Raw genomic sequence first — 21,895 nt, forward strand, 5'->3', positions numbered from 1 at the left:
AAAAACCCATTCAAAGTGACAAAATAAAGGAAGATGATATAAATATGATATCCTTTTCCCAGTTCACATGAATATACACACACATACCCCATGTACCCTTTTGGTGGAGATTAATCACGTCACTTAAAAGCCAGTATCAATTAACAAATGAAAATAGTTCAATTTGCTCGCTCATGTCCCTTACAGTTTTCAAATTAACGATGACTTGTCTTTCCCGATCTTATATTTTATTCCAAAAAAGATATAATTTCGTATCTAATTTAGTGAAGGAAAATGGAGAACTATGAATCGGCATTTAGTATGATAACTCTTAACTTGTACAATGGTTAGTATATGTTTGAACTATAATGCAATTTGTTAGGCATACAACAGTCTGTTCTTTCGATCTCCTTTCACAATGCAGTTTTGGCGCATGGTTAAAACTTGTACCCATCCCAGAGTCCTAAAAGATATTACAAAAGAAAGATAAATTATGGTGGATGGAGACATGGGACATACCGTGCTTGGATTCCCTGGGAGGCAAAAGAAGGCAATTTGAGATTTATCCTCAGACCTTTGAATGAATGCTGCAAGTCCTTACCGAATGAATGCTGGCTTTAACCAACACTACCTCAAAAAACTCCGAGGTGAGCTGGTTAAGAGACCTTTGCCTAAAGTAGCCTGTAGTGATGCCCTGATGCACTCAGAGGGCAATTTTGCGCGTTCATGTCCCTGAAACTGAAGCATACATAGACGACTTGGTAAGTTTGGTTAGTATCTGAAATTGTAGAATGCATAGACTCTGTAGTTCTGGAAAGTGATAACAGTACCATCATTCCAATCAAAAGATATTCCAGTAATGTTGTGTTTGGTTCAATTCTTATTTAATTCTTAGTTCTAATTTTCATATTCGTTTCAATGTGCATAACTAAAACATAACTTTTGTATTCAAGTTATCCCAAACCTTGAATTCCTTGATGGTTAGAAGTCAATTCTAACCATGAAAGATAAGAACTGAATTCTCATCTTCAAAGAATTCAAAGCAAGATGGTGATGATAAGTTAAATACAAAAAATATATTCTAACATGCCTATTAAAACCAATATGAAAATTAGAACTCTAAACTGAACCAAACATAACATAGGTTCTATGACTTCCTAACATAAAAAGCAACTTCAAGACTTATGATGCGCATAGCTTAAACACATGGTTCACAAACAACTACTAGGAGACCTAGAGATTCAAAAATCATTTGCGTAAACAAGTACCTTCTTGTCACCAAGGAGATTCCCTAACAAAAGTTAGCTTATAAAATCAAAATAGCAATAGAATTAAGTCTGGCTTTTAATAAACATCAATAAAGCATTAATCTTGCTAGTTTTTGCTGGCCCTGAAATCATAACTTTACCATGTTGTATCCTGGACTTCAAGGCACGTAAAGAGAGCAGGTACCAATTGAGTAAGTAGATCTTGGCTTAATATTGGCAGTTAAAAGAGTATTTATCATCTTCTCCAAAAGAAGATTGCGGTCAGTAAACAGGTTATGCAGGATGCAGAGTTGTCACAGCTGGTAAAACAGATTAAGGTTTCTTACCAAGTAGCTGCAGCTTCTTAATCTGACTTCTCAATCTCCCGGAATTTCCTGTCCCAGTCTCTGGCCTCATAATCTTGCTCAACCAAGTCCTTTTCAGTACTATAGACAATCCGATCCTGTCCTATGACAGTTCTTTGGGCCATATCCCGAGCACAAAGAAGCTAAAGAGAATAAACAATAAAGCAATAAGTACCTTACCATGGATAGATTAAAAAGGACAAGGTCATTCTTTAAGGTTAAATCTGTTCTAGTACAATTTGATAAAGATTCCTTTGAGAGGACGAACGGGTGTAAAGAAGTACCCATTTTTTCTTTACGCTATCTATTATATACCCTGTGAGCATAGCTGGTAGGCCTCAATGATATACTACTAATTTAGAATTATGATACAATAACCAGAAGCAGTGCACTTCATACATAGACCTATCAGGAGAGTTATATACTGCTAATGTAGATTAGAGATTATCCACCCACAATTGCTATAAGCCCTCCTGTGAACCAGGACCAAAACAAAGGCACAGCAAAACAGTGGAACCTTCTTGATGTGCTCATCATTCAGAAGATCCTGTCTCAAGTAACGGAAGAGTTTGCTAATTTAGAGACTCATTAACCACAAACAACTGTTATATGCCCTCCTTTGAACAATCAATTCGAGGACCAAAACAAAGGCATACAAAATCTTTATCCTCTCATCATTCAGAAAATCCTGTCTCAAGTAAGGGGATGGTATTTTTTGTAATTAAAGGATATGGGTTAATGACTACTCAAATGTACAATCTAATTTAGCAATAAAAAAGATCAGAACAAGTGTTAGGAAAATCTGCTAATGAAAGATTTTAGGCACTTGGTTTTATAGGCACTATTTAGCACATGAAAATCATGTAGTTTTTATTTCTTCCATGACCATATATGTTTATGCATAAGATGATATGTGTTAGTTGAAAATAATATTTAGAAAATGAAAGTAAAAGATGACATCAGAAAATAATAAAAATCGTTTTCAAATAAGAAATGAAAATTAGAAAATGTTTTCATATAACAAGCAGGTAAGGACCATGACCATATCACATATAAACCCTCAATTTTGCTTGCTTGCTAGGATGCACCTTTTTATGATCCTTTTTTGTTTCAAATTTTTGTCCAGGATGCACAGCGTTCAATAACTTTTGACTTAATTTCTTGGTTGAAAGAAAAATGTTAGTTTGAGAATCAAGCAAGTCCTTTGGGAGAAATAAAATGACAACAAATAGATCTGAAAAGAACATAGTTAAAAAACATGTGGAAGAATTTATTTATCACAAGTAAATGTGACACAATAGAATTCATATAGCCAATTCAGCAGAGTGTAATGAGATTGGAACTTTGTCAAGTTGAAGGCCCAGAAAAAACTGAGTGGTATATTTTACAGGAAAATGCGACGTCACCTAAGTCTAACCATACTCGCCTACCATTAGCAACTGAAAAGAGTCTACTTCTGGCAACCTAGAAAAGTAAGTGTGTAGTTTTAAAAACAGGCTAAGCATGTTACCATTTTTTTTTTTTCCAGAAAAAGGCCAAGGTAACACTAGAGTCAACTATCAACCACTTTAGATGCCCAGATATAAACGTATATATGCCTACCTTACGCCTTAAGGAAAGATCTGGCAATTCAAGCGCTCGAGCAAACTGTTCCCTTGCTTGATTTCTCTTCTCTATATCAGCATTTCTCTTCCGGTTAATGAACCAACGAATCAATGGAATTGCAAAGAACGAACCAGCATAGATCTGCAAAGATGTTTATATAACTAACTGAAAATGTAACATGAATCCTAAATTTTTCTGGAAGCATGAATTCTCCTTCCTGATATCAGAAATTTTTATCCAAAAAAATTAATTTTCTCAAGTTAATGGAAGTTTCACCCAAAAGAATTTTCAAAAATTAAGAACTAAAATCATTGATGCAGTACTCTTGCTAAAACATAAGCTCAAAATTCTTCAGCAACGTTTTTTTTGGGGGGACAGAAAAGAAGTATCATAAAAAATAATAACATCCGTGTGATAAATAAAATCATCCTTGAATATTTCTTTACACTTGTTCAAATTAGTCTATTCTCAATTTTTATAAAGTGTTTATTCATTTATAGACATTTGATTCTGTCATGTAGAACTGGAACATAAGCAATAAAGGTTGCTGTTTTATTGTCATAATAGACCTTCATGGGCGATGAACTTGCAACTTTCAATCCTTCCATCAGTTTCTTAATCCACAATATTTCACAAACTGTACGAGCTACGGCCCTGAACTCGGCCTCTGCACTGCTCGTAGCAACAATATTTTGTTTTTTACCACACCAAGTAACTAAATTGCCTCCAACGATGTACAGTAACAAGAGGTTGATCTCCTATGGTGGTATCTCCAGCCTAATCTGTATCAGTTTATACTTCAATTTGCACATGTCTATGTTTCTGGTACATCAGTCCTTTTCCAAGAGTTCTTTTCAAGTACTTGAGTATCCTTACACAGTCTTAAAGTACTCTGGTCCTGTTCAGCCCTTCTTCGGCCTTGATAGATTGAACTTTTATGTGGGGCTCAATTGGAGTTCCAATGGCTTGACAACCAAGAAGACCTGCCTCACCAAGTAGATCAAGAATATATTTATGTTGATTGAAAAATATACCTTCCTAAGATCTAGAGAACCACATTCCAAAAAAATATGTCAAAGGACCCAAGTCCTTGATCTCAAAGCCATCAGCAGGCTGCCCATGGTATACACAAGGCTGACACACACCCCTGAAAATCTTCACATCTATCTTCACTTGGGCCATTGCAACACTTACTGAGCCCGGCTAACAGGCCAGTATTGTTTTACATTTCTCTTTTTTCTTTTCTAACAAAAAAAAAAAGAAAAAGGCATCAGCAAGCCTCTTCTTTAAACTTTCAAGTTCTCTGCAGTCATCACCTCTTAGGATTATATTGTCCACACACATATTTAGGATAAATACCTTTTACACCAGTTAAGTGTTTGCACAACAAAATATAATCTGCTCGATTCTAAGAAAAACTGTGAAGTTTGAAAATCCTCCAAAGTGTTTGAACCAGGCCCTAGGAGACTGTTTTGAGATCATATAGAGATTTTTTCAGTCTGCAGACTTTGTTGTTCCTGGGATTTCCTCCAAATCCTGGTGGTAGCCTCATAAATATTTCTTCCAGATCTCCATTCAAGAATATATTTTATACATCCAACTGTGTGAGAACAACTTTTAAGTCACAGCTACGAACAGTAAGACTCTGATTGAGTCAATTTTTGCTATTAAAGCAAATATTCCCTGATAATCAATTTCATAGGTCTATGTGAATCGCCTGGTTACGAGTTTCACCTTGTATCTTTCATGATACCATTAACCCTGCACTTATCACTGAATACCCATTTACATCCAATAGTTTTCTTATTCCTCAGTAAATCATTCTTTTTAAGAGAACTCATCTCTCCTTAACTGCTAATTTCCAATTCAGACCATCAAGGATTTCTTTAATGTGTCTCGGAATAAACAGGTGAGAGATCCTAGAGGTAAATGCTTTATGATTTCGAGACAACTTGACGTAGAATAGGTCTTCTGCAATAGGATGATTGGCACAAGTTCAATCAAGACTATGAGAGGACCAGTGACTGGAAGGTGGTACCCTTGGAGTGCAATTTCCTTAGATTTATGCCATACCCAAGCAGAAAGACATCAAGATTTGTGACTCTTTAGTTAAAGTCATGGTGGTGAGAAGGAATGACAAATGCTTGTGTGAGAAATCTTAACGACAGGGAGATCGGAGAATATGAGTTATTGAGCACTTTATCCCTTATTATGCTGGATGGAATCGTTGACACTCAACAGTCTAGTCCTACATCAAATGGGTGTTTCACAGTTAATCCTTCAGCAAACAGTTAATTAAGTATGAAGATGATAGTCTTATTTTCCCATTTAGGTAGACGTGGAAGGCCAGAGTCCCTCCCTGTGTTTTGTTTTTTGCTTGGGAAGATAGCAGAGAATGTTTTCTGACTATTGACAATTTGAGGAGTAAGATACTTGTCAATGCTCATTATCTTTATAATAGGACAGAGGAAACTTGTAATCATATTTTGCTTTGGTGTCCTGCAGTTTATAAGCTCTACACTATGGTTTATGGCTGTTAGGCATCAATTGGGTGATGGCTAATTTGGTGAGAGACGAAATTTGGGCGTGGAAGGGCATCAACAGCCAAAGGAAACAAGTGGATCTGCTCACTATTTTGGAGGTGGTGTGGAATGAGAAGAATAAAAGGCCTCTTATGGGGCTTGAGGATATAAATGGTTTTGACATCTTTAAGAATAGATGGTTCCACACCCTTGGTTTTTTGTTACGAGGTCATTCTCTTTGGTCAATGGAAGATTTGACAGACCTTGGTGATACTTTGGTTAAATTATAAATTTTATACATGGGTAGCACTCCCTTGGTGCCTATATCAATATACTTTTCCCATTTTATATTTCAAAAAATACCTATGAGAATATCAAGATGTGATGGTTTGTCTTTAGAGTGACCAATAGGGACTGAAATTGACAAAGTTGTAGGACTACCTTGGTTTTTTATTAAACCATAGCTTAGAGATCCTAACCGTTCTTGTTTGAGAGAGTTTTATGCTTGTGGCAATAGGTTAGGATTTTCTGTTCTTGGATTTGGTGTTTCCTTCACCTTTTGTTTGTCATCATCTGGACTGAGTGGGAGTCCAACTATGTGGTATTGGATTCATTGATCATGGAGGATGACAAAGTGCAAAGTCAAACTTAATGTCAGACATTTTCCCTTTTCTGTGCGCCTGTGATGGCATAAGGTAAGAGATCTTTTGTTTTTCTATAGATGCTCCAATACCATGTTGAATTCAGTAACTTTGGATTAAATTGAAAAGCTTAGATAACTTCCTCTTATAGGAAAGATTGTACAACAAAAGTAGAAACTAACAACTGATAACAGCCTACCTTTCCTGTTTTAATATATTGACTTCATTTTATAGTCTAGAAGATCCAAAGAATTGCCATTATTCGCCAAATCTCTCAATAAATTTGCTGGAAATTAATTTCCCAAAGCTCTTGAAAAGTATTTAGTTGTGTCATTAAATTTTTTAACCATAAATTTAACATTTTAAACTTATCCAACAATTAAACCATAAAAAAACATTTTATTATTCTGGGAGAGATAAATGAAACACACCTGAAGCAGAGGAAATATTTCAGCAACAAATTTAATAAATCCACTTGGTGCAACAGCAACATCCCTTCATATTAACATGAAGCTGGAGGCCTTAGATATAAACATATTTATATATCTGTAGATATAGAGAGAGAGAGAGAGAGAGAGAGAGAGAGAGAGAGCGAGAAAGAGAGAGAGATAGCAAAACCTGATTTACAGGAATCTTACTTTAACATGGCTCCAAGAATGACAACCCCAAAGAGATTAACCCCGCCCAAGCCAACGACCATGGCTCTCTCGTTCATGCTAGTTTTACTGCAAGGTAAGAACATACCAATTGTCAATGGAACTCGATCATAGAAAAATTCTAGCAAATAAATGGAAGAAATAATGAACCTGAATTCCCATTTTTTCTCTTGGAAAAACTTCTCAACCCCTACTACCCAATCAGCCCATCTCCTACCAACATATTCCTTTCTTCCACTTCTCTGAGATGAAGCTGTGCGCTGTAGTGATGGAAATATGTACAAAATATTCCCCTGCATGAAAAGTGCTTTCCCGTACCAATCAATGAGATTTTTAATGAGAATACCAAAATTCATAGAAATTCGGGGCAAAAGAATTGTAGATACCACATACATGGCTTAAAAAATATGTTTCGATATGTATAACAGTTTAAAATATTTAGAACCCCTTATAGCTCTATAATGAAACTTCCGTCGCGACAAGAAAAAGATGCGTAGAATAATCAGCCAAAAGAAAGAGAAAAGTTCTATATATTTACCTCTTCATCTATTTCTGGCTGTCCGTCAAACCGTAGAAGAACAGGTAAGATGTATGATTCATCTGTCTGAAAAGTTAAGGGTTACAAATGGTCAAACAGCACAAGCCACAAAAAAATAGGGTGAGGCAGTGTGACAAATAAATGAAGAAAGCAATGAAGATACTAAGATTAGAACCACATAAGATAAAAACAAAAGCAGTTGTCTTCTTTTTGTTTTCTAGATATCCTTTTGTATATGTATACCACCCCCTTGAAGCTATGCATATGAATACTTTTTCAGAATAAAAAGATTTCTTTTACTTTTGGTTTTTATCTGGGGCTAGTAACTGGAATTGATTAAGCTTGAATTAAGGTTAGTTTGCCTTCATTAAAGGATGACATTGATCAATATCTTGGCACTACCAATAGGATTAGCATACCAATCTATGAAGTTCTGAGGACAACAAACCATTTCAAACTCAATAGCGGAACAAACAGTTTTTCTGTAACAAAAAATAAGATGAATCTAGTGAAAGTAATTTCAATTGACAAGCTAGACTACATAAAATATAATCTTACCAGAGATCCCTGTGTAGTTTGAACATCAAGATAAGGGGCAAGTTCTTCCGCTGTAACAACACCACCATTAGAAGCAATATAATTTCCGATCTGCAAATATACATAATCGCAATGAGGGTCATTAAATTATCAAACTGGTGATAACATAAGTTATCTTCTTACATGAAAAGCATTAAATACACGAGTAAGTTAAGTAATTATAGTGAAAAGATAGTGACGAGAACAAAAAATACAGCCAATCACAACTCTAAAGCAAGAAATATCATTCAAAGCTGCCACAGTCCTATTTTATTGACAACTGAAACAATCACAATTACCAAGAAAAAAATTCCTGCAGAATACTATTTCAAAACTTTTGCCCACAACGGTCTCCTTGTAAACACATAAGCAGATGCACGCGCATTCATAGCAACATTCTGCAAGCGATGAAGCAAGAAGATCCCTTAAAACTACTACTTTTAATTTTGCTGTCCTCAAGTATTTCCTTGTATACAGAAAGGAATATACAGCCAGATGCACCCACAGAGATATGTAGAACATCAGGCCCTAGAATAGCAAATGACAATTCCAGGAAGTGCAAAAGAAGAAAAGAGAAATTGAGACCCATCATCACATGATTGCATAACTAAATCAAACAACATGAAAAAGTTTAGACTTTATTTACCCAACCTAAGGAGGGAAATGCAGAGGTTCAAAAGTAAGGTGTTTTCAGGGCTTAAAACAAGGGGAAGAATAAAAGCTCTAGATCCTAAATAAATAAACCAGGGGAAAACTTAGCACCTATATAGGTAAAAAAGACAAACCAATAAGCTGAAGCCATATGTCACAGGCAACAAACCACTAAATTCAGTGCTCAAATATTACCAACTTCCACCTTTCTTCTTCAATTCCTTGATTTGGATCGCCATCCCCAAATACAAATGAAAAAACCTAGAAAGCAATTATCAATTAAGGCAAAGTTCAGTCCAAGAAAAGGAAAAATAAAGTAATGCATCATAATCTATCAAACGTTATTGTCACTCCTTTTTTTGTCCTTTTTAATATGAAGAAATTATTATCGTAAGTTAGTAATCTTTGTTACATACAGATTCTATGAAGTTCATCTTGTCACCATCTTCTGTCTGCACCCGTCGTCTTCTATAGTAGTAAGGATCCCAGTACCTTATGTGAAACAAAGATAAAGCAATTAAAAAAATTACAAAAGTGAGCTGTGAGACAAATATGAAACTAAATTTTATGCCATCGGAAAGTGCTAATCAACATTGAATACTGCTAAGAGTCTGGGAGAAAAAAAAAACCATCCATAGTAAGATTTTACTCCGAAGGTCACCTTTGAATTATAGTAAGATTTCAACAATAGTTTTCATGAATTCAACAATAATTTTAAGGATTCTGAGGCTTCATAAACTATATGGTTTCTAGAAGTAAGCACAGTTCTGATAGAATATGTTACCAGAACAAATCTGAGGGGGTGAAGTAAAAAGTGAATCCTGTATCATATGACCTGCCTCCACGTCTTCCACGATTGTCTTCATCGCTTTTATCAAAAGTTAAATCGTCAGTAGCATGCTACCAGTAAGGGTTCAGGAACAACAGGATTAACAAGAATTATAACCATTTGAAAGATCATCACCAACATATACCTTCTATTCGATAGAAGAGCAATAATTGTAGTATAAACAAGAACAATTGAAGCAATTAGTGCCGTCCCAAAGGAAACTCTAACTAAATACTCTGCAACAGCCTGCCAAATACAGAAAATATCAGAATAACACCCACTCTCTACGAAAATGGCCAGTTTCTTTCCTAAAATTGCAGATTGTAATGAGCATGAATACCTTTGTCTTTTCAAACAAGGGTTCAATTTTCATCCTAAATGACTTGGCAGTAAGCTTTGCACGATAGTCCTTTGGGAAAACATAAAGGACATCACCTTCATCTGAGACCTGTCAAAACCATCTTGAAGATGTTTGTATTGCAAATTAAGAACTTAAATGGCTGAAAAATATACCTATATAAAGATGTCAACAAGTTCCCTCTCAAATCTGTGGAAGCATATATCACAATAACCACTTAAGGAACTTCTATATTGACAATCAGAGACAGTTACAAGATAAGCAAACTAGTAAAATTTAGTTAACTGGCCAGTTTCCACAGAAATTTAATAACTCAAGAATTTATCACAAGGTAAGGTTTCAGAATATCCTAAAAGAACCCATTTCAATACAGATATCTGCCAATCCATATGTTAGTGTCAATGAAGAATGATAATAACAATTTAATGTTTCCCAAGCATAATTAACATCCTATTGAACAAATGTGAAATTAAGTTCAGAGAACCTTTCGATCGTTTACTGAATGTCACCATTACAACTATTTAAATCGATGCTTCAAAAGAATTCAACAGCATCAGTTATCTGTCTCTTTTGACCATTTAATTCCATCAGTTCTGTGCAGAAGCACGCTTCATCCCCTTCAATCCAGTTAACCTTTATGTAGTTATACTTTAACTAGCTTAATTCGCCGCGGCACTGCTCACTTATAACTTAAAATGACTTTATTGCATTAATTTCCAAGCAACTCATGTGAACCAACCCCCTCCCCCCCCAAGAAAAAAAAAAGACTGAGAACTGAAATGGATACCTCCAAGAAGCCATCAGTATCGGCAGCCAGAGCCTGCAGTGCTCGCTGAGCTTCGTTGAGCTTAAGTCCGGCTTTGCTAGCCACGTCCCCAATCGTAACCCTCCCTCCGCACTCATCGACCGCATCCATCGCTCGTTTTCGCACGTCTGACGGCAATTTATCACTCTCCACAGAGCCTCCAGGCCTAACTGCGCTAACTGCATCGATGCTAGCCCTCACCAGAACCCTAGAGCTAGGAACTTTCCTGGTAATTCCGGGAAAATGCAGTGTTCGGATTCTAGGAACAGAATAGAGAGGTTTCAGATGAATTGAGGGTCTCGATATGAAGCCTGATTGGGAGGAATTGGGAGATAAACTGAAGCACGTTGATATTGAGACCATTTCTATTATATTTTATTTCACTTCCCGATTTGCTTTTTCTATTTTCCCTCCCTCAGGTTTTCGCCATGAGACTGCTTCGCAGTGGTATCTGCTGGCGAGTGGCTCACGATTTGGGTTTTAGATTTTTCCTTTTTCTTTTCTCGTATTTTATTTGCATGTAAATACTATTTATTCATACCTCTTCTTAAAATCTCTCCTTGGGTACCAGTTGGTAGTTATGTGTATTCTTATTTTTTATCACTCACTTTTTACTTCGTATATATAAATTATAACATGAATTTTAATAAATGAAACTAAAAAAGACAATAAACTTGATAGAAAAAAGATTACGTGTTGAATTCTACTATTTTAATAAAAATTAGAATATATTATTCAAAATTTTATTTAAGTTTATTTAGTATGCTAATTTTTTTATTTTTATATTGTACATTATAATAATAAATTTTAAATAAATTTCATAAATAAACTTTCGATTTTTTTTCCCCGTAAGTGATGACAGTCGACCTCAACAGCCTTTGGGCAGGTAAATTTTTATTTTTGAAATATAATGATTTTAAATATGATAAAAATAAATAATTTAGTGGTTGTAGTTTTTTGACATTCCCGGGAGAAACTCTAACGGCGGCTTCCATTTCTGTCCCTTATAAAATCTTCCTTCTCAAACAGAAATTTGAAACCCAAGAAATAGGACGAAGAAGAAGGGAATTTAAAAAATGCTTCTCTGCAAGCCTTCACTGATCACTCAAGCTCCATCTAATCCTCACATCGATCGCCGCACTGTTTTAAACCCTAAGAGGAGATCGTATCTTAACGTGACAACCACAAAATCCATGGCCGCAAATAGGGAAACGATGGCTCCACAGCAGAGACGAACCATGTCCGCCTTTGACGCTCGGGTCTCTCTTGTCCTTGCTCTTGCTTCTCAGGCCTCATCTGTCTCTCAGCGCCGTAAATATTCACTCCCTAGTTCCAAACTTCTTATTTCATTGCCTTTTGATTTATGTTCCGATCGTGTTCTTATTTTTTTTTGAAGTGTTCGTGGATTTGGTAAGTGAGACCGCGAAATATGTGTTCCCTAAGAGATTTGACGGCAGAAATTTGGAGGAAGCTTTAATGGCAGGTAGCTTATATAATTCTCTACTTAATTTTGAGTGGTTGAACGTGGAATGTTTTTTTCTTTTTGTTTCTTTTAAATAGTGGAGCTAGTGTTTCGTTTTTTTTGTTTTTCTTTGGATTTATGTAGTTCCAGATCTTGAAACGGTGAAATATAGGATTCTCAGTAGGAGAGACGAGTATGAGATAAGAGAAGTTGAGGTACATATATTAGTCTCTGTCTCTTTCTGCCAGTAATTTGCTTGTGCTTTCCTGTTTGTTGGTTTTTTCCCTTTGACACATCCATGTTTTGTCTAAATAAGGGCTGTGACTGTGAAACAGTCTTATTTCGTGGCAGAGACAACCATGCCTGGCAAGACTGGATTTGATTTCAGTGGTGCATCTCAGTCCTTCAATGTTTTAGCTGAGTACCTGTTTGGTAAGGTAGTTTGTAATTATTTGGATGGAGTACTTCCCGCCATGTTGTTTTGTATAAGTTAATTAGATGATCGGTTTGCTTAGTTTGGATTTCTGCTATTCCTAGAATATCCCGAAGGAGAAAATGGAGATGACCACCCCTGTAATAACGCGTAAGACTCAAGCTGATGGGGAGAAGATGGAAATGACAACTCCTGTAATAACAAAGAGGGTATGCTTCGTACATGGATCTTATATTAGTAACATATTTTCTTTTAGACTTTGGCATCTTCTCTGTGATGCATGTTTTAGGTGCACTTTTAGGGGTGCGGTAATTAAATGCATTATGTCTTGGACCAACATGAGATAATTAGTATAATAATTTCATTTCATTTTACTAATCCAGTATGATGAAAACTAGTCATGTAGTGCATGACCCTGAACAGTATATATCACTGTATCCTTTATCCATTTAATATAATCTACTTTGCTTACTAAGAAACTCGAAACAATGTATTTTGGCTGAGACTAATTCTAGGCAGAATCAGTGCCTTCACTTGTACTGTGTTTGTGTGGCAAACATCAACCTTTTGATATACAACTACATGTGGACATTCACTTTTCCAGAAGATATATATGTACATCTATGATTATTGGACATTTAGATCTCCTGATATATCTGTTTCATAAAGTTCCTTATTTCCATCCGTCTCTTTGCTACCATAATCTAATTGGTTATGCATTTGTTTAGTAGGAAGATCAAAGCAATTGGAGGATGTCCTTTGTCATGCCCTCAAAATATGGTGCCAGCTTGCCATTGCCTAGAGATCCATCTGTGAGGATCCAAGAGGTGCCAAAGAAAGTTGTTGCAGTTGTTGCATTCTCAGGTTTGTACTTGTATTTGAGTTTTCTTTGACCGGATGTGATGATGATGTGGATATCAATCACTGAATACTTCGGGATTGAGAATATGTAAGAACACTAATTTTTTTGTGCATTCTACTATCCATGAAAGCTAGCATAAAACTACTCTGCACTATTATTTTAATTTTGTCTTCAATTTGTAGCAAAATATGACCAAGATGAAACATTGTGTTTAAAATCGTGAGCAATGGCGTGCTTAAACGTATGACAAGTGGTGGGAATTATTGGTAAAGCATATAAACTAAAATATTTGGGTTAAGCCATTTGTAAACTTTTCTTATCGACTGTAACTGTTTCTGAGTCAGAGGAATTATTTATCTTCATTTTCCATCAAAATCTTTTAGATCTTTAATTAAAATAGCATTTACTATTATCTTTATGTTTGCTTGATAAGTATAAAACTGGAGGTGAAAAATACTTGGAGATGCATTAGTTCTTTGGAAAAAGAAAGAAGCTAAAATCACCGCATAGTTTTTGGCAGGAGATGATAAGACCTTCATGTTATTGGTGGCTGTGGGGATTGAAAAACAACCTGAAAAACCCACAGTTGGATAAATACAGAAGAAGAAAAAGAGGCATCATAGCATTTACTTTTGACTAATGTGATTTTCATTTTACTAAATATATTTACTAATAGTTTCTCTGTCTGTTGTATTTATAGAGGTCTATTTTCTAATTGATGGAAATGTTGCTATTTCTGTCTTGGGGATAATGAAGTACATTGATGCATCGCCATCCTTCTTGTACTCATATTCTTGGTTATGTTTCCATCTTCAAATGAATCAGGCTTTGTTACTGATGAGGAAGTTAAACAGCGGGAATCCAAATTACGACGTGCTCTGGAAAATGACAATCAGTTCCAAGTAAGGAAGGATTCTTTGGTAGAAGTTGCGCAGGTGATAATTAGTAACAGCAAGAGTCTCTGAATGACTTGTTTTCATGGAACTTATCTGAGATCCTTCTGGACATGGTTGACACTCTCTATGTGCACTTACAGTACAATCCACCATTTACACTTCCGTTCACTCGCCGTAATGAGATAGTGCTGGAAGTAGAAAGGAAGGAGAAATAGCTTTTTATTCGCACCTCCATTTCCAAGGTATATTGTATCAAACTTATATACCTTCTGTGTAAATTAATAAAAAAAATCTTGTTTCTAGAGAGAAAAAAAAGTTTACTAACAATTGAACAAACATCGTCAATGTTACGTGTAACAAAGCTCGTTATTAAATAAATCAATTGTATTGGCATGTGTATTGGTTTTTCTTTTTTTTTTTAGCACCATGCATCATGAATTATTTTATTACACTAAGCTTTAGATAAACCAAAACTGGAATAGTATTCTCTTTTTTTTTTCTTTTCCTCTATGAGGAAAGCAAGTTTTAATTTGTTTTTTGCTTTGTTGTGTTAAGTCTTGATTTTATTATTGCAAATGCCTATAAACCCGACTTGCTTGGGAGGTTCAGTATGGGTGTCTTTCCAATTGCACACCTCTCACCAATAGCCCTTAAAAGTTTTCCCAGTCTGTAATTTAGTAAATAGTCCTAAGTCTCTAGTGTAATATAGACCCAATCGCTTAACAAGTAAGTTAACAATACCTATAGCCCTTAACTAATAATGTATCTAGTCGCATCAGAATTTCATCACATGCTTTATGGAAATTTCAGTCTTTGCTGATAATGTTAATGTTGATCCTAATTTAGTTTATTGATTTGGTTACATCTTGCTTCATGCCAATAAAGATTAACCATTTTTCCCCTCAAAAATGATTGTTCTATGATTATCAGGTGCCAATGCAGCATTAGCCCATTGGTCCTCTCCCAGCTTCCAGCCGTCCCAGTGGGATGCCCAGGTTAATACCCTCTGGTGGATTCCTCAACCTAACATCTATTAGATTCATCCCCCATTTACCTGAAAAAAAAAAAAATCACCCTCCCCATAATTGGGCTTGATATCAGCACTACGGCTGATACAGAGAAAGCAAATTTACTTGTGAAATTCTTGGGGTCTTTAAATCTATGGTTTGAAACTATTCTTCCCTGATCCTAAACTGATGGAAAAAAGAGCCTAACAGTGCATCTATCTCTGGCATGACACATAGTATGTGAATTTGATCCAACTAGGAGGTTATGTTTATGGATTCGAGTAGACTATATTGAACATAATACTTTCTTCTTTGGGTTGAAGTAAAGCAGGATTTTAACACCTGCAACTGCAAGACTACAAAACTCAACATTCTGCATGGAAGTTAAAGAAGAATACCACCGAACCAAATGGCTGAACACCTACAGGAGTAGAACCCATAATCTTAGCCATGGAAGGAAGGAAGTACACCACTCGGACCAAATGGTTGACTAGTAAAAGAAAATATGTTAAAAATCTAATTTTTCCTATTACAGAAAAATGGCAAGGTCATAAAAACCTAACTTTGTATTGCACATTAAATTTATTTTGGCTGAAGGATGGGGAATGGAGCTAGTAATGTTTCTACGTCTAACTCATTAGTGTACACACATTCAGTGTAAATTTTGAGAATAATTTCACTTTCAAAAGTTGTCATTTCATTTATTAGTATGTGTATTTATATAAGATTTCAAGTGAGAGTTTACTTTAGGATGACTCATTCAAAACAAAATCTTATTCTAAAGATAATATATATCTTAACAAAATACAATATATATATATATATATAGTCTATATACAATTTATCATCTCCCCTCAATCTATCTTCCATGTCCACGGTCTTTTTGGAAGGTCTCATTGTTGCAGTTGGAGAAGGATCTATAGGTGTTGTTTGATAATTAAGAGTTGGAATAGGCATAAAATGCAGCTGATGGATCTGTTGTGGAAGTTGGTTTTTGGTGGGTAAGATGCATATCTTGTAAGGGTAGTCCACAGCTCGATGAATGACGGGAGAGATTTGTGCGATCTTAGATTAATGACGGGAGAGATTTGTGCGATCTTAGATTAATGACTACATTTTCGTAATAAATTGGTAAGCCTTCAAGGATTTGAAGCACGTGGTCCTCATCTGATAGATTATGACCCATGAAAACAAGAGAATCATATAAGGTTTTAAGTTTCTGAAGTTAGGCATCTATAGAAAGGTCATTTTTCTAGGTGTTATAGAACTCAGATTTTGGGTGGAGGAGTCAAGCATGTGCTTAATCATGAAAAAACTTTTCAATCTCTTGCCATACCTGATGTACAGGTAATGTTTAGATGGGTTGAAGTAAACTATGTAGGATGTCTGAGGAAACAGTTGCCTGGATCCAGGAAAGGGTTAAGGAACCCACTTGTTTTGAGAGGACAAGCTCTCAAACATGTAAGTTTTCATAATAATTTCACTCTACAAAATTGTCATTTCATTGATGAGTATGTATATTTATACAAGGTTTAGAAGTGAGAGTTTACTTTAGGATGAAACTCATTCAAAACAAAATTTTATCTTAAAAATAAATACATATTTTGCAAAATATAAAATATAATCTATATACAATCTATCCTAGGGCCAATATTATGGTGGTGATTTCAGAAGTTGAGGAACTTGTAGGGACTGGTTGACATTATACTTATCAAGAAGTAAGCAGAAGAAAGGGGGTAATCTAAAATGTTAAAGGCTAGTTAAATTTGTCACACTTTTTTTCCTTGTAAGATTATGGTACTTTTTCTTGCTTTGTTGTTTGCTAGAATTATGAATCAAATAAAGGCAGCATACTTGTGAAATATTTCTTATCTTTCTATTTCTGTCAAAGGGATTAAAGTAACTGACTTTCAGATTCTCTAATGCACATTAAACTTGTCTTATGGGAAAATCTGAAGTGATTTACTGTAGTAAAGTATGGTAATTTTTCTCTGCTGTTAAATTCATCAAAAATTTATTTCAAGATACGTTTTTCTTAAATCTAATAATAAGTAGAGTAAAAATATGGTAATTTTGATTTGGTGCCGACAACAATTTGATTGGTCTAAATTACTGTAGCATGCACCTGGTATCAAATCAACTAGGAAGTATAGCCTGTTGGAAAATGAGTAAGTGCCTCTTAACTGTAACATTTGGTCAACCTCTTGTCCTCCTAGTGCGCATATTGCTCTACTGGATGCAGCAGATATGGTGACTGCTCTTAGACGGAAAAGAGCCTATTTTTGTCGTCTTACTTTCCCTTTGGTGCATTTGACGCTAAAATATCATCACTTTAAAGTGATTAGATTGCATGAAAAATTGCATGCTTAATGAAGCGTTAAGTATTTTCTTTAATAAGAAATAGGGATGTATTTATTTGAAAAGCTGATATACAACAATCTACACGGAGAAAAGTTTTTGACTTGGCCATACAGAGTACACAACGTCCATACGGCTTCATGGGGCACCTGTTTGACAAGGTCAGAGGGCAAGCGTTGTCAGTTGCTCTGAGCTATTATCTGCTTTAAACATCGTTAGGAGGCTTATAAAAGAGGGGGAGTCTGTTTACTGATACGTAATTAATAGGCTAACTTAATCTGCTTGCATTTGATCGGTTATGGTCAACTTTATGACAAATACTTATCTGGTCTGGTAGGTTTTCCTGAAACTTGTGCATTATCATATCAAAATGGTGTATACTGTAGAGTTGCGTCTGTGCTTGATGCTTCTGAGATGGTCTGATATAGTGAATGACTGTTAGGTAATGACCATGCGGCTGGAAAGCCATCACTTTCAAGTCTCTTTTGTTGGAGATGCGATTTTAAGCGTGATGTGTTTAATAAAATTTTGATGTTTTTAGCCCCTAATTTTTCACAAAGGTTATGGTACTAATTTCTAGTGTTAGAAGTAAATTTTGTTTCCGGAACAAAGGCGCATCTACAGTTCATTTAAGGCACCATGCCTCTTGAGGTTCAGGATCATTAAATTGGGTAAGTGAAATTTGATCTTCATTTGAATCCCATGGTCAGTAGGTTACTTAATTGCTTCGACTATTCTTGTTGAAATTTCCCTCAAAATACTTATTTAATGACTAGTACTTTACTGCAGCCTTTCCTATTTCTTCATTATCAGCGCATCTTCTTAGTTGTCTTTCGGCTTTTTTTATCTTAATCTAACCTTTGGATCTAAGATTCGGAAGACTCTCGATACCCTGAAAAGAAGTTGAAGAGCTTACATTTCCTGAATGGTAATGGAAAGCCACAATCAACAGGAGAAAAAATTATACTATTTGCCAAATTCCCTAATGCTATTATAGGGGAATCATCATGACTCATGTATTCGAAAGAGAAGTAAAAGTTTTTCTTCCGCCGCCGTATTTATTATCTTTGCGTTCTTACTGGGTCTTGAGTTGTCTCATCAATTTAAACCTCAAGTGCTCTTTTTAATTATGGGCAATAGCACCAGCTACCAGCACCACCATTGTGGTAGAAGCAATAGGAGAACCACTATAAAACTATAATAATTATGGTTATAAACGACAATGATATGTGCATATTAATTTTTTTTATGACTAATTAAGAGAAGATTTAATAGGTTAATTGATTAATCTATTAATTAATAAACGATGCATATCCTTAACTTTTTTCTTTTTTCTGTTCTTCAAATTTTTGGGTGACTTGGCAGATGATTCCTTGGCCACTAGTGGCTTGCATATGTAGCGACCTTATCATCTTCCGCTTGTTTAGTTGACATGTCTGAATATTTTGTATTATTCTCTATAATTGTTACCTCCATTATACTCCTTGCCATCAGACAGCACAAAATGGTTGCTTAGCAATCCTGATTTCTCAGTTCCATTTATATATGTCTTGTATACTGATCTAACTGAACTAATCTGATGCTTTTCTTGGTTGGTTCTGGTGTATCAGTCTTATAATGTTATGCTTTTACCAGCGAGGAATATGTATTTCAAGCAAGCAAAAACACATTAACAAGACGGTTTAGAACGGACTTTAGTTCGTTTTTTCTGGTTCTTGATTGCTCAGCTTTATTTGTTAGACTAGATAAAAGAGAATATATAGCGAGCACTAGTGATATCTGAAGAGCAGCTAAATTGTATTGTTTTGTTCCATTCTTTTGATGGAGACACTGTCTATATATTTTTTAAAACTACAGAAGGTTAACGAGTCCAAGTGTGTATTTCTTTTTTCAATTCTTTTTTTTGTACATTTCTTTATAGTAAAGAGAGAAGGGTATAGACTTTACGCTATTTGTCACTAGTTTACTTCAGGTATACTTTCCAACACAGGCTTCCATCCTCTACAATTTGTATCACCACCATCAGATTCATGGTCGATCTCTTTTATTCTTAACTGTTTACTCTGAATCTTCGAAACAATCTCGTGAACTGACTCTTCTCCTCCTTTTTGAAGTAACTCCTGCAGTTCTTGCTTACTGATCACCAGCTTAATCCTCACAAACCCACTTCCTTGTCCCCCGTTTTCTTCCACCTCCGGATTTGAAAACCTGACTTTCTTTTTCTTACGTTCTTGGCGCGCCAGTGGAAGAGGCACAAGGTAGTATAAGTTCCCTCCAAGCAGTTTGGTGTCCGGTTGAAGATGCCGGAAGTCTGGGAATGAATCAGATATTGCATGGCCCGAGAATTCTGAGAGAACTTGGTGGACATTGGTGGGTGCTTTGTATTCGAGGATCTTCCCATCCGTCCTCATAACCTTTACTACTTTCTCTTCAAGAACTAGGCAATTCCCCATGACTTTCTTCTTTGCCGCTTTTTGAAATGGAAAGCTTTTTAGTCTGGTAATGGATTTGTGAGTCAGGAGACATGGCATTGCAAAGATGTTGTATTTATAGAGAGAGCGTTTGTGAGAATGCCCTTGAATTGTTTGAAATATTACTTCTGAGCCATTTATTTATCCGTCACTGTATCCGTGATCTCTTTTTCTCTCTCTTTTTGTAGGTGAATAGCTCAGACGCTTTAAGTCCTTTTTTCCTTGAGGTAATCATGACATTTGTGTAACCTACAATTTGACCCAGTGTCCTATTTTTCATGGGAATGAATCATTTTTTTTTTGTTTAAAGTGGTCTATTTCACTTTATGTTTATTGTTTATAGTTAAATTTGATTCATTTTGATTCCTTGCTCATATAAACAAGCGTCTTACAAAAGGTAGATTAAAATTATATCTTTTTAGTTTGGATCAGAAAATTTTTATGAATATTCTAAAATGTAGACGATTTACTTTTTATTGGGTAAGAGAGAAATTTAACTCAAATGTATTAAAATTGCTTCAGAAATATTTTAACAGCTAAAATTTTAAAAAACAAAAATGGTTTTTTTACTTTTTACTCTTGCACGCCTCTCCTTCTAGTTGCAGCAATGGCACAACTGTCTGCATGATAATCCTACTTGTAGATTTGAGAGGCGTTGATGTAAGCAACACTTTCTATATTGACCTTGTAGGACAATTGCAATTATATATTTGGTTCATTTTCATTTAATTCTTATATAATTCTAGTTCTAACTTTTATGTTCATTTTAATAGATAATTATAAAATAGTTTTTGTGTTTGAATTATTCTTTTCTCACTTTAAATCTTTTGGATTGAGAATCGGTTTCTACTTTGGAAAATGTAGTGTAATTTTGTATACATATATTAAGATTAATGTGAAAAATTTAGAATTATAAATTAATTAAAAGTAAATGAGAAATAAATCAAAGGAACTATAAGAGTAGTCTAAAACCATTTTTCGATGTTTCTTGTGAAACAAATAAATTAATTGTTAACTAATTTAATAATTATAAGTAAAGTTGTTAAATTTTTTAAATTTTCATTGAATTAATATCTTTAATGTTTTCTCTCTAAATTCTCAGGCTCATTCCCGAGTCAGCTCAACGAGTTATGGGACAGCCCGGGTTATTGGATAGTTGGATTTGGACTTGTGGGGAGTATAGGGATCCCCTCCAGACCCTATTATTGTAACGGTGAAAAATCGGCTAAGATCCACAAAACAGTAAACACCCAGTTAGTGGTTGACCGTAGTGCAAGCAAGGGGATCGCCTCTGGTTGACTTTGTTTGTGCAACATTGACTATTTGCTCCCACCACTAGCATCAACAACACTTGGCGAAATCCCATTGATCTGAGATAACAGTGGGTAATTTTTTATTTTTTAGTAATAATTACTATCTTCATCCATCTTTCATGGTGTTCAAATGCCAACGGACCAACCTTTCTCTTCATGCAATTAACTGCTTGAAACTGCTATAGTAATCACATCTCTTGAATATTAGGAAAAGAAAATTTGACGTAAAGAAAACGTGGCTGATATAATTGTTATAAGATCTCTGTGGTTTTCTTTCCTTTTTTTCTAATGGATAACTATCCTTAGCTGTGATTATATGAA

General features: G+C 35.2%; 3 protein-coding genes across 7 annotated transcripts; 1 reads left to right on the forward strand and 2 right to left on the reverse strand.

Annotated features, from left to right (window-relative positions):
* Positions 1–274: 274 nt before the first annotated feature.
* LOC110822600 (Iron-sulfur cluster biosynthesis family protein) lies at positions 275–11,289 on the reverse strand. The gene is made up of 14 exons (XM_088209216.1): positions 10,755–11,289; positions 9,950–10,057; positions 9,755–9,855; positions 9,565–9,648; positions 9,197–9,272; positions 8,976–9,041; positions 8,112–8,201; positions 7,554–7,619; positions 7,166–7,308; positions 6,998–7,084; positions 6,791–6,854; positions 3,194–3,337; positions 1,574–1,734; positions 275–717 (listed from the first exon to the last, which is right to left on the reverse strand). Exons 1-13 carry the CDS (start codon positions 11,133–11,135, stop codon positions 1,591–1,593), a joined length of 1,554 nt encoding a protein of 517 aa, XP_088065342.1. The 5' UTR covers positions 11,136–11,289; the 3' UTR covers positions 275–717; positions 1,574–1,590.
* A 450-nt stretch (positions 11,290–11,739) lies between these two features.
* On the forward strand, positions 11,740–21,895 carry LOC110822734 (SOUL heme-binding family protein). 5 transcript variants are annotated; one of them, XR_015814170.1, is made up of 9 exons: positions 11,740–12,083; positions 12,169–12,255; positions 12,379–12,449; positions 12,570–12,671; positions 12,772–12,876; positions 13,399–13,531; positions 14,355–14,667; positions 20,450–20,488; positions 21,364–21,895. XR_015814170.1 is itself a non-coding variant. In XM_088210145.1 (9 exons), the coding sequence occupies exons 1-8, from the start codon at positions 11,849–11,851 to the stop codon at positions 14,638–14,640; spliced, it is 918 nt and encodes a 305-aa protein (XP_088066271.1). In that variant the 5' UTR covers positions 11,740–11,848; the 3' UTR covers positions 14,641–14,667; positions 15,356–16,136. The 5 variants fall into 5 exon arrangements, 1 of the variants encoding a protein (XP_088066271.1); XM_088210145.1 differs by lacking the exons at positions 20,450–20,488; positions 21,364–21,895 and adding an exon at positions 15,356–16,136 and having other exon boundaries at positions 14,355–14,464; positions 14,566–14,667; XR_015814171.1 differs by lacking the exon at positions 20,450–20,488.
* Positions 19,567–20,312, reverse strand: LOC110822737 (uncharacterized). Its single transcript, XM_022052918.2, has one exon. The coding sequence runs from the start codon at positions 20,241–20,243 to the stop codon at positions 19,749–19,751; it is 495 nt and encodes a 164-aa protein (XP_021908610.2). The 5' UTR covers positions 20,244–20,312; the 3' UTR covers positions 19,567–19,748.

Source organism: Carica papaya, chromosome 8 (genome assembly GCF_054855325.1).
Source record: "Carica papaya isolate Zhongbai chromosome 8, ASM5485532v1, whole genome shotgun sequence".
Taxonomy (NCBI): Eukaryota; Viridiplantae; Streptophyta; class Magnoliopsida; order Brassicales; family Caricaceae; genus Carica; species Carica papaya.